Here is a 13,890-nt window from a genome sequence, read left to right on the forward strand (position 1 = left end):
TAGCAGCAGAGGGGACAGTGTGGACAGTGTGTCCTTGAGCAGGCCTGCTTCAGCCACATCTGTACCGTTTCCCTCACCAGAATCTTTCAAGGGCTGGGCTTCACTGAGGTTACAACTGAGACAGATGTGATTATCCCAGAGACATCCTCCTCCACTAGTCACTCTACCACGTTACCTTTTTTTAATCCTTCTGAAATACTTACTCACTGGTTTTTGTTTGTTGTGTGTGTATCTCTGTCCGTTGGATGTAAGCTCCTTGGCTTAAACCTGACGTTGGTAGACAGTAGGGAGTCTAGGTTGGCTGCAGTAAATTAAATAAGGTTGAAAGGGCAGGTCAGGCTTTGCCTATAGAGAGTTAGTTATGAGTGCCATCCCTAGAAATTTGCATTCTCTCATCTAAAATACTTGTCTTTGGTCTTCCCAGTAGGCTAAATCCTACTAATTTTTCCATGCCAGCCTGTGAAGTTTTTAGCTTAAAAAATTTGGGGACCTGGGTCGGGGGGAATTCGTTGGTGGTCCTGTGGTTAGGACTCAGTGTTTTCACTGCCGAGGGTGCAGGTTCCATCCCTAGTCAGGGAACTAAGATCCTGCAAGCTGTGTGGTGCGGCCAAGATAAAAATAAATAAAATAAACATTTTTTTTTTGGCTGATTAGAAAATTGCCCATTGTAAAGCATGAAAACATTAAAGCAGGCATTCTCAGCTCAGCATTTTTGCCCCCAGAGAATATTTGGCAATGTCTGGAGACAGACTTGTCACATTGGGGGGTTCTGCTGTCATGTAGGATAGAGGACAGAGGTGCTGCTCAGCACCCTCCAGTGCACAGAACAGCCCCTCCAACTAACTGTCTGGCCCAGAAAGTCAGTAGTACCAAGGTTGAAAGACCCAGCATGAAAGAAACGTATCGTATAGAAAGGGAAAATCTTCTGCAGTGTAATCTTTGGATTATTTTTTAGAGGGAGGAAGGCAACCTCCATTTAATTTCTTATTTTTTAAATAGATTGAAAGGTACAAATGGCACCTGCTGAAGTTTTTCCCTTCCAGCCATGCCTACAGCTGCAGAGTTTTCCTGCCAGTGCTGCTGATTGCTTGTGTCCCTCTGGGGATAGTGACTTATTCCATGATTCCCTCAGCCCTCAATATATGTTCTTGCTTCTGAAATCTGAACTCTTTTAAGACCTATACTAAGCTCATTAGTACTGATTTGTGTTACCAGTTATTTTTCTCTTATTAGTCTTATTTCCCTAAGTTATAAGTATCCTGATGATACTTATCTGTCTAGTACTTTTTCTGTGTTCTCCATAGCTGAGCACAGTGGCAAACATAACAATATTTAGCTAACATTGTTGAGCATTATTTTATTTCTAGCACTGTGTTCTGAGTGCTTCACATGTAGTTAACTTTTTTAAAGTTCATAACAATCCTTTGAGGTGAGTTTTATCATTATGCCCGTTTTATAGATGAGAAAACTGAGACACAGAGGGCTTAAGTAGTTTGTCCACGTTTGGGGCTAGTGCCAGGATCTCATTCTTACCTACTAGCCTCCCTGTTCTCTGGCTGATTGACTCGTATTGGCAGCACAGGACCCCCTTTTGAGCTTTTGAGAAGAGGGATGATGTGATTATCATAAGTAGGAAGATTCATTTTTATGAGCTTGAGGGTGAGTTTGACGTAGGGAGGGATGCTTCAGGGTAAGGAAGCTATTCAAAGCTGCTGGAGTAATCTGAGGGCGAAGTGATATGGGTCACCCAGTGTGTATGCCAAGGGCACTGAAAATGAGGAATAGGAAAGAGACTTAGAAGTGGTCATTCACCAATTGTTTTGTTTTGTTTTTGGCTGCACCGGTGCGTCTTGTGGGAGCTTAGCTCCCCAACCAGGGATCGAATCCAGGCCCCTGTCAGTGAAAGCGCTGAGTCCTAACCACTGGACTGCCAGGGAATTCCCAGCAACTGGTCTGTTGAACCATAACTTGTATCTAGTGAAGTTGACAGTGTATATACTCCCGATCCAACAGTTCAGTTCCTAGGTATGAGCTCAGGAAGACTCACACAGGTGCTCAGGAAGATTCATTAAAATGTTTATAGCAGCACTGTTTGTAAGAGCAGAAAAATCAAAGACAGTTAAATACCACACATATGGCAGTGCAGATGAATGACCCAGACCATTTCTCTTGAACATAAATGTTAAGGAAAAGCAAAAAGTTGCAGAAGAATATGTAAAATAGGATACCGCTTACATGAAGCTTAAGAACATGTAAAATGAAACTCTATATTGTTTAAGGTTGCATGCGTATGTGAAGTATAACAAAATGAGTGAGAAACACTATATTCAGATAGCGGATACCACTGTGGGAGGAGGGAGGAGGAGCCACTAGGAGGTGTGCGCATGGGTGTTGCCAGGATGAGAGAATGAGGTGCAATTTGTAGGTTGTCAGTATTCCCAAGGGACATTTCCTTTATTGCTAGTAGACTAGTATATGTAGCCATACTTGCGTGCCACGTTGACACTGACCTATTATCTCTTAACCTTGTCCATCTTTTGCCAGTTTTTCCTGCAGCATTGGGACAGATCCCTGTGTCTCTGGTTGTATACCAGATTAAGTAGTTGAACTTTTAGAGCCATTTTGGATGAAAAATACTTGTCTTTGAACTTGTTGAATCCAAGGGTCATACCCAGGATATTAAGAAGCTTATTCTGAGAGGCAGGAGACTGGCTGCGGGTCCTCTCCTGTCAGGGCTTCACGCAGTGGCACTTGTGATTGTGGCGGGGAGCATCATCCGAACTCTTCAGAATGTTATTTTTTTTTCCTTTCCGCCACGTCAGGCAGTCATAGTTCTTAGTTTAATTTGCACCCATTAAGCACAAATTTAATGTGAGTTCACTGTTTTCAAATTTCCAAAGAAGAAAAATTAATTTTATAAGTATTTGCAATGTTAGGAGAGGCGTGGTATTGAGAACACAGTCAGGACTGTGCCTTCGTGAAATAGTCTACGAACTAATGCAAATAGGATAAACAAGAATTGTAGTTTCCATGTAAAAACTAACCAAGTTGATTGCTTTACAACAGTAGTTAGAGATGAGTCTAACTACTCATCTGAGTCCCAGAAACCAAGACTACTTTAATATCATTGACTCTCTTATTTTCTGAAATGTTAGAATTTACCTTGATTTATATAATGTCTTCTGATCCTTTAAAAAATTTTTAGGAAATAAACTCATCATTTTACTTTCCTGTACCAAAATATGCTTTTTCTACTACTAGCTTCTGGTTCCTTCTTGCTTTCTTTTGGATATTCCTATTTAATGATTAATAACTGAAACATGTACTTACTTTTTTTCAAACTTATTCTTTTTCTTTGTAGGTATTTCTGACCTAGGTGAGTAATTATGTGTATTTTATGTTTAAAGGCTTCTGTTTTGAGTGTTAAAAGACTCAAGTCTTTTCGTTTTGCCTATGATTCTTATACTAAACCGTCTAAATTAATCTAAAGTAGAATTATGTTGCATGTGATAAATCTGATTTGTATATTTTTGTCATCCATGTGCTCTCAGGAACAAAAATGTTTTCACTATGTGATTGGAAACCTGTAGATATGATATATTTATATATATCTTTATAAAAGATATATATAAGATATATATCTTTTATAAAGGTATATATATATATCTATATAAATATATATATATATTTAAGTTTTTATTTTGTAAAATTTGAAACATTAAAAAGTAAGAAAACTATAATGAACTCCTCTTTACCCATCACCCAACTTTAGCTGTTACCAACACATGGCTGGTTTTGTCTCCTTTATTCCCCCAACTTATGTTGAAGCAGATCCCAAACATTATATTCTTCAGCTTGTAAAAACTTTCAGTATGTTTTTAAAAAAATGTGATGACCATACCATTGTCCCAGTCAACAATAATTCCTTAATGTCATCAAAGATATCTCTTAAGTGTTCAAATATCCCTAATCACTTTATAGAATGAGTGTTTTTAGTTGTTTTGTTCAAATCAGTATCCAGAGGAGCTACACATGGTGAATTTGGTCAATAAATCTCTCATCCTCACTTCGTTTTTTGCTTTTCAATCTACGTATCGTGGAATTGAGTTGTTTATCATAGTATTTCTCATATTCTTTATTTTGCTGTTAGAGCCATAATTCCTAACCTGTGGTAATATATCAGAACACTTCTGGAGCGTGAGATTGGGGAAAGAAAAAAAAAAATCAGAATCAGAATCCTTGGGTATGATTATTTTTAAAAGCTCTACCAGTGATTCTGATGGACAGCTCTGGCTGCAGATCCCTGTCCTGGATCATATTATCTGTGTAAGAAAAAGTAGAAAACTCTTATTAGGGAAAAGTCTGAGAGAACTTGGATTTGATTCATGTTTTAGCAGAAAATGTAGAAGTGAGTACGTTTGTAAGCTTTGTATTTAATTGTAAGCTTTGTCCTTAGAGGCAGAATTATGGTGAGTTATAAAGCCAATGTATAATCAGTTCACACTGGAAGTACTGCTCATTTGGGTTCCTGGAAAAAAACTGATTCTATACTTGGAGGCCTCCCTGAATTATTTTGCTTGGGATTGAAAATGCTTAGTTGCTGGCCATGAGCTGTGAATTTCTGATTACACGGCAGCCTCTACATCTCTTTGGAAATGTCAGCTCCTTCCTCTTGGCTTTTCTTCCTAGCTGTTTAAGTTACAATCAGTTGAGGCAAGTTACCTTGTAGATGTATGATTTTGGTGAAATCATTAACATTTTCATGTGGTTTTGTTTAGCTGACAGGCTGTCCCCCGACGACCTCAACTCCCTGATTGCTCACGCGCATCGCCGCATCGACCAGCTGAACAGAGCGCTGGCCGAACAGAAAGCCACGGAGAAGCAGCACATTGCCTTAGCCTTGGAGAAACAGAAGCTGGAGGAAAAGCGGGCGTTTGACTCTGCAGTGGCAAAAGCATTAGAACATCATAGAAGTGAGATACAGGCTGAACAGGACAGAAAGGTAAAGAAATGAGCAAAACTGCCTAATGTTTAAAGTGAATCTAACTTGTATGCTTCTAGAGGTAATATCAGCAGTCACTGACTTTAAAAAACTAGCTGTTAAGTCAGGCCAACCCCCCTCTTGAATGGAACTTTGGCCCTTGTTCTAGTCAGAACTTCTAGGGAAGGATTGGTCTAGCAGAGAGCCTTTACGTTGAGCTGATGCAGGAGTGTCAGAAAGTAACGAGCTGCTGTCATCCAGGATTATCTAGCTTGCCTTTTCCCAGTGGAGCCTCTGTCCCCTTAAGCAGTGCCGAGTCTGTTGGATTCCGAGTATATTTTTCTCCTCAAGGGTTGTTTTTTGTTTCTTTGTTTGTTTATTTGGGGTTTCTTTGGCTGCAACACATGGCCTGCAGGATCTAGTTCCCTGACCAGGAATTGAACCCGTGCCGCCTACAGTGGAAGTGCTGAGCCCCAACCGCTGGACCCCTCTCTGCAAGCGTTTCTAAGTAGCTAGTGGTGAAGCATGGGTGAAATAACTGTAGTCTTCTGTCTGAGCACATCATGTATTAAATAGATGTCTACAGGCTGATTTGGGAACCTGACTACTCATCCTACCTTCGCATTTTCTCAGTTGCACAGTTGACCATTCCCTCCTCCTTTTTTAAAAAAATTAATTAATTTATTTATTTTTGGTTGCGTTGGGTCTTTGTTGCGGTGCGCGGGCTTCTCATTGCGGCAGCTTCTCTTGTTGCGGAGCACGGGCTCTAGGCACGCGGGCTCAGTAGTTGTGGCACACGGGCGTAGTTCTCTGCGACATGTGGGATCTTCCCAGACCGGGGATTGAACCCATGTCCCCTGCACTGGCAGGCAGATTCCTAACCACTGCGCCACCAGGGAAGTCTACTTCCTCCTCCTTGAAGCTCTTTCTTCCCTAGGCTGCCAGACCCCACACTTGCTGGCCTTTCCCCCTGCCTTGCTGACGCTCCTTGGCTTCCTTTGCTCAGCCTTCAAATAGCGGCGTGCACTGGCATAGTTCTGAAACCCTTTATCCATCTAAGCTGCCTCCAGGTGCTCTTTGCTAGTCCTGTGGCCTTGAAGTTCAAATACCGTCTATTACTGACACTTACATTGCTGGCTCTGACCTCGGCCTTGGCTTCAAGGGCTGTCCAGCAGCTGACTTGATGTCTTCAGCTGGATTTTCAGTAGTCATTTCAAACTCAACATGTTCAAAACAAATTTCTTGATTCTCTCCAAACTGTCTCCCAGCCCCTCAGCTGCTTCTCTCTAAATAAACCTCCATCCACTCATTGATCAAACTAGAAATCATGCTCAGTTGTTCCTCCGTCAGTTTTTGCATCCAGACCATTGACAGAGTCTACCAGCTCTGCATTCAGAATAAATCCCTAAACGCTCCACTTTTCTCTCCTTCAGTCACCACCACCTTAGTTCAGAGTGTCGTCTTAACAGTGTCCCTGTTTGCATACCCATCTTTCTATGTCTGTTTACACAGGCAAGTGGTCCTTAGAAAATGTGTTCTCATCAGACACTATGCTGCTGAAAAGCCTCCACTGACTGCCGACTGTATTTAAGATAAAATCCAAATTCTTAACTTATACCAGAGAAGCCCCTTGATCTCATTCCTGTTGCTGTGAGCCAGGCTTCCCTTACTTCCCTATTTCCCTAGTGTACCAGGTACCTTGGGCTTTCTTGCTGTTGTGTTGGTGCCTTGACTACGTCTTTTGCCCTGGGGTAGCCCCGTCCTGTTCCCTTCAATCTAAAGTAGAGTCTCTGTATTACTTTCCCTCATATTGCCCTATTTATTTTCTTAAAAACAAGTACCACAGTCTGAGATGTCCGTTTTGCCTGTCACTGATTCCTCTCTTGAAATGTATACTGCAAAAGAGCAAGGAGTCTGTCTGCCTTGAGCACCATCGCATCCAAGCTTACAGTAGGCACTGCCTGGCACAGGGCTGGCACTGCATAAATATTTATGCACTGACCGAATGGATTCATTTATTAACTGTATTGTTTCTGAGAAAAAGGAAGTTATGATTTCCAGGTAATTAGTATTAAATAATTTGTAATATGACCCACGGCTAATTGTTAGGCCAGACATTGTAGGCTTTTCATAGTTTGGGCTTGATTTGGCCTGTGTTGAGTCTGAATTCATACTAAAATAAGCAGTTTCAGAGGAGCTTTCTTTGTTGAGAGAAACTGTGTTCGGTAACTGTCAGACATTTGTTACTTTTCTTAACAGTTCTGCATGGTAGGCATTATTATTCACAGACAAGAAAATGGAGACTTCGAAGATGAATAATCTCCCTAAGGCCACACAGATGGTTGCGGTGAAGCTGTGTTTGATCCCAAGTCTTTGTAGTTATTTCTGTGGTCTCGGATTTCTTGATTCTCAGGGGAGTATGTGATGCAGGAAATGACAGTGTTTGCTTTGTACAGGAGGCAGCCTGGTGATATGGAAGAAACTCAAGTCTGGGGGTTAGAGAGACCCCTGTTTGAAATCTGATTTCGCCACAGCCATGCGACATTGTTTGAGTCACCTTCCAACATTCAACTTTCTGATTCCTACGAGAATTTGAAATAAGAATGTGTTCCCGTGCACGGCTCATCGTAAGGGGTTCTGGACGTGGAGGCTGCCATCATCGTGGTTACTGGTCTTTCTCTTTTGCTAAAAGCGTATGTGGAGAATTGAGAATTCCTCATCACTGTGCTTGGCTTCACAGGTGGAGGAAGTCAGGGATGCCATGGAGAATGAAATGAGGACCCAGCTTCGCCGCCAGGCTGCTGCCCACACCGATCACTTACGAGATGTCCTTAGGGTCCAAGAACAGGAACTGAAATACGAGTTTGAGCAGGTGAGGACCTGTCGTAAAGCATCGTCTCCCTTCAACCTCCTTTTCCCCTTTACACTATAAACAGTCTCTGCTTTCCTTCTAATGTGCTCCATGTCATTCAGTCTGAGAGTGTGGAAGAATGGGGAGAGATTTCTAGTGGTGCCTATCCTTGCTGGAGGGGGACTTTTGTATATTTCACATCTGCTCCTTTTTACATAAAGGTGTACCTATGTGTTACTGATCAGATGTGTTTTGTATTTATGTCCTAGTCATTTGGAGCCTTTAAGCTTGAAGGAGGGTTGGTACAGGGGGTTTCAGGAAAGCAGGTAATAATACTTGACACATGTATGCCTGCTTTATCTCCACAAACCCTTGTGGATTATGTGGTAGTTCTGAGATTTTTATATTTGAGGAAACATCCCGGAGAGGTTAAGTTTGGAAACCACAGCAAACCATCAGGATACCTTTAATCATACTTAGTTTCTACTCAGCAAGTCATTTATAATATATTAACTTATTATTTTGTCTCACAAGAAGGGAATGAAGTTTTCCAAGTAAAGAAATCTTCCAGAAAATTGAAATTTATACCAATATGAAAAGGTATATTACTTTGAATTCTCTTTGATGAGTATTTTGAGAAAAATGAACTCTTAAAGTGGAAGATATTGAATACAATTTAATGTCTGGGTGGCCATACAGTTACTGTATTTTCTAAAGTTGTCATTTTCTCATTTTAATAGACTTCTTTCTTCCCCTCCTGGTCCTCTTCCTCTAATATTAGGTTCCACCAGTAAATCTGTAGAAGATGAAACATCACATGTGCTTTAGGAAATTTTTGAAACCTTACACATAATGTAGGAGTTTCATGACACCTGTTTTGAGATTAGTTAAAGGCCCTCTTTACTTTGGGAGGCAGCAGTTACTGGAAGACTTGGTGGCCGGTAAGTGACATGCACTGAGGTAGCATCACTCTCTCTGTGCACTGTTTACCATTTCAGGACCTGTCTGAGAAACTCGCTGAACAAGAATTACAGTTCCGTCGGCTCAGTCAAGAGCAAGTTGACAACTATACTCTGGATATAAACACTGCCTATGCCAGACTGAGAGGAATCGAGCAGGCTGTTCAGAGTAAGCACATGGACCTCTTACAGCTAATTTCATCAGCCCTACTTCTCAGGGTAAATTCTTGCTGTGAGGATAATGGTATACATGCATTGACATTAGGGAATAAAGATGCCAAAGTCCCTCTAATAAATTTTATTCATTTCTTAGAAAATTAGCCCCGGATTTGGTAAGTTTGTAGTATAGAGGGTTGTGAGAAGAAATTTAAAAGGATCTAAAAATTAAACCTAAGTAACTTGAAGTTTTACTCCTTATGTGACCGGCATGAGATCACCATTTACAAGGCAGTTTACCCAACACATTTTGGTGGTGTCTCATGTGCCCTGAGTGGAGAAAAAGGTCAGTGTGCTGCATGTTCGCCCTCCAGGCTCTGCCGTTACCTGGAGGTAACCTGGAGGGTTACCTGGAGATGGTGACTTGCTTGTTCCACCCACCAAATGGATGGTAGTTATGCTGAGGCCTCCATGTGCCACACTGGAAGGGAAATGTCCTGACAGTGAGGATTTTATTAAGAAAATGGGTTTCTGTGGGATGTGATGGAATCTTTTTTGTCAGATAAGCATAGCAATAAGCTAAGTACTCGTGAAGTTTCAAGATCCAGTAGTCCGCTCCTTTGTAGAAAGTAAAGTTTCTGATGGCCTTAATGTAAGTCTCGGCTTAATTTAAATATCACGTTTCTTTCTCAAACATTTCTAAAGATAAATGTATCTGAATTAGATACCCTGCATTCTCCTAGATGTCACAGGAAGAAAGAAGGGAGCCTCATCTGTGCACATCCACCCTCTCAGCTTTCTCCACGGCTACAGTAAAAACAAGTCCTCAGCAGATTATGTCGTGCCTTGTTGCCTCATGTGAAGAGGCCAGCTAGGAAAGAACGCACCATAAATAAGTGGTGGGATGGGCTTGGAAGAGGCTCTCTCCAGCCCCGACTTCCACTGCTGTGGAAGGTGTACCAGTTCTCTCTGTGTATGAGGACATAGTCAGGTGGAGAAAAAAGTCTGTCTTTGCCTTTTTTTTTTTTTTTTTTTTTTAAATAGGTCACGCAGTTGCTGAAGAGGAGGCCAGAAAAGCCCACCAGCTCTGGCTGTCTGTGGAGGCGTTAAAGTACCGTATGAAGACGGCATCTGCAGACCTGCCCACTGTTCCCCTGGGTAGCGCAGTGGAGGCCATCAGAGTCAGCTGTTCCGATAGTGAATTTGCCCAGGCTCTAAGCGCAGCCCTCCCTCCAGAGTCCCTGACCCGTGGGGTGTACAGTGAAGAGACCCTTAGAGTCCGTTTCTATGCCATCCAAAAACTGGCCCACAGGGTAGCCATGATCGATGAGACCAGGAATAGCTTATACCAGTACTTCCTCTCCTACTTACAGTCCCTGCTGCTGTTCCCACCTAAGCAGCTGAAGCCACCAGCAGAGCTCTGCCCCGAGGATACAAACACATTTAAGTTACTGTCATATGCCTCCTATTGCATTGAGCATGGTGACCTGGAGCTGGCGGCAAAGTTTGTCAATCAGCTGAAAGGGGAGTCCAGACGAGTGGCACAGGACTGGCTGAAGGAAGCCCGAATGACCCTAGAAACTAAGCAGATAGTGGAGATCCTGACAGCATACGCCAGCGCCGTAGGAATAGGAACCACTCAAGTGCAGCAAGAGTAAGGTCTAGGAAGAGTCTTGTAAAGTCACATCTCATGTCAAAGGAAATTGGCAGTAATATATGAAGGGTTTGCAACAAGGTCTCAGCACTGCCTGGAAATGAGCAGGTGACAGGTACTGTTCTAAATGTTAACACCTGTTGCATTTATATTATTCCTTCTTGCTGTCATGTCAGTCAACTCCAGGAGCACTTTATTTGCAACTTGGGTAACATTTTGTTTTTCAGGTTTTACTGATCAGGCTTGTGAGCCAGTCAAAATAATGTTTGTGGTCACTGTACTGTTGGTTTTGCCCTTGGAGCAAACTGAATAAAACAGAAATTGAAAACTGAGCAGCTTATCCCTTTTCAAAAAGTATCATTTCTAGTTTGTTGTGTATACGGAAAATTTCCTTGAGAAGCAGAAGTAGCAGAAGTAGCAACTCCTGGGCGCTCAGAGTTGCCAGGCTGTGAACCGGGTTTCAGAAGCCCTAGGCCTGTTCTTGGCTTTGAAGGTCCTAGTGAACTGATTCCTGCTGGTCAAACTCAAGAGTGATGTAAATATAAGCCAAAATGCCAATATGTTTATAATTGGAGATATGTCATTCCAGTGATTCAAAGGCACAAGAAACAGTCTGTATCCCAAACTTCGATTGCTACCACAGGGAAAAATAATATTTTATATTGGGATCCAGTACACCCGCACGCACCCTTATATGAATGTATACATGAAACGGTTTCTGGAACCATTGCTTCTCCTTTCTACTTGTGATGTACTGTGTTCTGGTCTGTGGCATTAGAAAAATGTTGGTGTCTTCTCTACCCACAAATTAATTCCACAGCCCTCAGAAAAGTTCATGGCTCCCAGTTCTGGAACACTGGTAGTTGACCTTGCTCCTTTCTGGTATGTGGACTGTGAATCTCTCCACTGAAGTGGGGGTGGTGAGCCTGGAATCTTAAAGGGGTTCAATAATTTTGTGGTATATTTGAACTGGATTGCTGTAAAACCCAGAGAACTTGCTTACATAGTTCACTTCTCTGAAGATTAGAACAGTTGCCATATTGGGTAAACATTAACCAGTGTTTCACCTTCCATTTTTTACTTCATGAAGTTACCATCAACATATTTTTTCAAAATCATGATTTTTTGTTGAGGTTTTTTTTAATATAAATTTATTTATCGTATTTTATTTTTGGCTGCGTTGGGTCTTTGTTGCTGCACGTGGGCTTTTCTCCAGTTGGGGCGAACGGGGGCTACTCTTTGTTGCAGTGTGCAGGCTTCTCATTGCAGTGGCTTCTCTTGTTGCGGAGCATGGGCTCTAGGCGCGTGGGCTTCAGTAGTTGTGGCACACAGGCTCTAGAGCGCAGGCTCAGTAGTTGTGGCTCACGGGCTCTAGAGCGCAGGCTCAGTAGCTGTGGCGCACGGGCTTAGTTGCTCCACGGCAGGTGGGATCTTCCCGGACCAGGGCTCGAACCCATGTCCCCTGCACTGGCAGGCGGATTCTTAACCACTGCGCCACCAGGGAAGTCCTTTTTGTTGAGGTTTATGTGTTCATAAACAGATTATTGAGAGGCATTTTTATCTGAGCAGCTTATCTGGAAATCATGAAAAAGGGTTGTCTATGTATTTCTGCAGGCCTGTCCCGGCTCCTGATGGTTACATTCAGGTCTGCATGGCGCCTGACGTTGTCCTTTGATTTGGGGACCCAGTGGTTCGTTTGGTGTTATTAACGGTCCTTACGTTCCTCCTAAGTGGATTCTTAATTCAGCACATCTAGTTTCTGACTGGAACACACACTTTGTGTGATGTCCTTAATCTCTGCAGGTAGAGGTACTCTCGGCACCTGTGGGCCATTAAGCTTTGACTAGAAGATAATGAGGCTGTTCTAAATTAAGCCTTTCTTCCCTTTGGAATAGCATGAAATTGTAGAATACATTAACTTGCAAAGCTGACTAACTTATTTGTCATGTTAGAAGTGTTCATAATTTTTATTTTACTCAGGAAATGTGTAAAACATTACAGATTAGAAGGAAGTAAATTTCTCTAGGAGCCCAGGAATAACTTCCTTCGGATGTGATTATCTGAGCTCACAGGAAGCAAGCAATACTGAGCGGTTTATTTCAGCTCTCTAAATCAAATAACAAAAGCCACTGGCTTTCAATTTTAGTATTCCTTTAGCAAACCTCCCCAACCCTCACTGCATATTGAGAAACAAGATGATGTTGAAAGGGGACTCTGCTTGTCCAGACCCTGATTTTTCTTCCTCATGCCCAGTAAGATTCACATCTTCCTGAGCTGTCACTCAGCAACCCCTTAGGTGAAAAGGGCCTTCACTTGGGCCTAAAGAGCCTTTATGTGGGTTCTCAGTTCTACCTTCAAGGAGGTGGAATCATTAAAACTCTGATATTTGCCTTAATGTTGTTTGAAGTTTCTAAATCAGCAAAGTAAGTAAAATGTAAATTAGGCAGTCTTTTTTAAGGCACGGTACTTCTGTGTTCCTTAGTATTGACTTAAACCCTCTGCTTTCTTAACAGGTTCTGCATAAAAGCAGTCTCCAAGTCCCAAATTAGTTGTCCCACGACTTTTAAAGTAATTTGAACTCAGTGCAGAAGAAACGATAATTTAACATAAACAGGAAATAAGAAGTGATTACATTTCAGGCAAATCACTCATCAGGTCCAGTGGGCACCATGTACCTGAAGCAGGGCTCGGCTCAGCTCCCCTGGTTTCCTCCCCGCGGATGCATTCAGGGGCTGGGGGATCTGAGAAAGCAGAGGGAGCATTGAGGAGGAGGGGCTTTGCCTGGGCACGCCACCCTTTTCCACAGGGGGTGGTGCCACGGTTTCACTGGTTGGTCCAGGTTAGCTGTACGGACGCTGCCCTGGGGTCTCAGGAAGAAAGAGGAGGGGCTCTGGAGGGACTGTGGGGCACAAGCCAGCAAAGGCGCTGCTGTTGTGGGAAAAGATGGCGCTGGCATTGGCAAAGCTTAGGTTTTCCTGGGGATGAATTCTATTGTGACCTTCACTTCTCTTGGACGTTCTCAGTTTTCAAGAGTAAAGTCTTGCTGAGCTCTGTAAACTTGGGTTTGATCTCCAGTGTTCCTTCTAAAATCTTCTATAAAGTCCACAGCTATGCAGGTCGGCTAGACAACTTTTTTTTTTTTTAATAAATTTATTTTACTTATTGATTTTTGGCTGCGTTGGGTCTTTGTTGCTGCGCGCGGGCTTTCTCTAGTTGCAGCGAGCGGGGGCTACTCTTCCTTGTGGTGCACGGGCTTCTTATTGCGGTGTCGTCTTGTTGTGGAACATGG

At 42.5% G+C, this 13,890-nt stretch overlaps 1 protein-coding gene across 1 annotated transcript in view; it reads left to right on the plus strand.

The window, feature by feature from the left end:
- Positions 1–10,933, plus strand: part of IMMT (inner membrane mitochondrial protein) — a 48,456-nt gene extending 37,523 nt beyond the window's left edge. The window contains exons 11-14 of the mRNA XM_060027408.1: positions 4,779–5,002; positions 7,722–7,853; positions 8,831–8,960; positions 9,992–10,933. Coding sequence (XP_059883391.1) covers positions 4,779–5,002; positions 7,722–7,853; positions 8,831–8,960; positions 9,992–10,605 — 1,100 coding nt within the window. The 3' untranslated portion in view covers positions 10,606–10,933. The remainder of the gene's footprint in view (positions 1–4,778; positions 5,003–7,721; positions 7,854–8,830; positions 8,961–9,991) is intronic.
- Positions 10,934–13,890: the final 2,957 nt, after the last annotated feature.

The sequence above is a fragment of the Delphinus delphis genome, chromosome 12 (assembly GCF_949987515.2).
Source record: "Delphinus delphis chromosome 12, mDelDel1.2, whole genome shotgun sequence".
Taxonomy (NCBI): domain Eukaryota; kingdom Metazoa; phylum Chordata; class Mammalia; order Artiodactyla; family Delphinidae; genus Delphinus; species Delphinus delphis.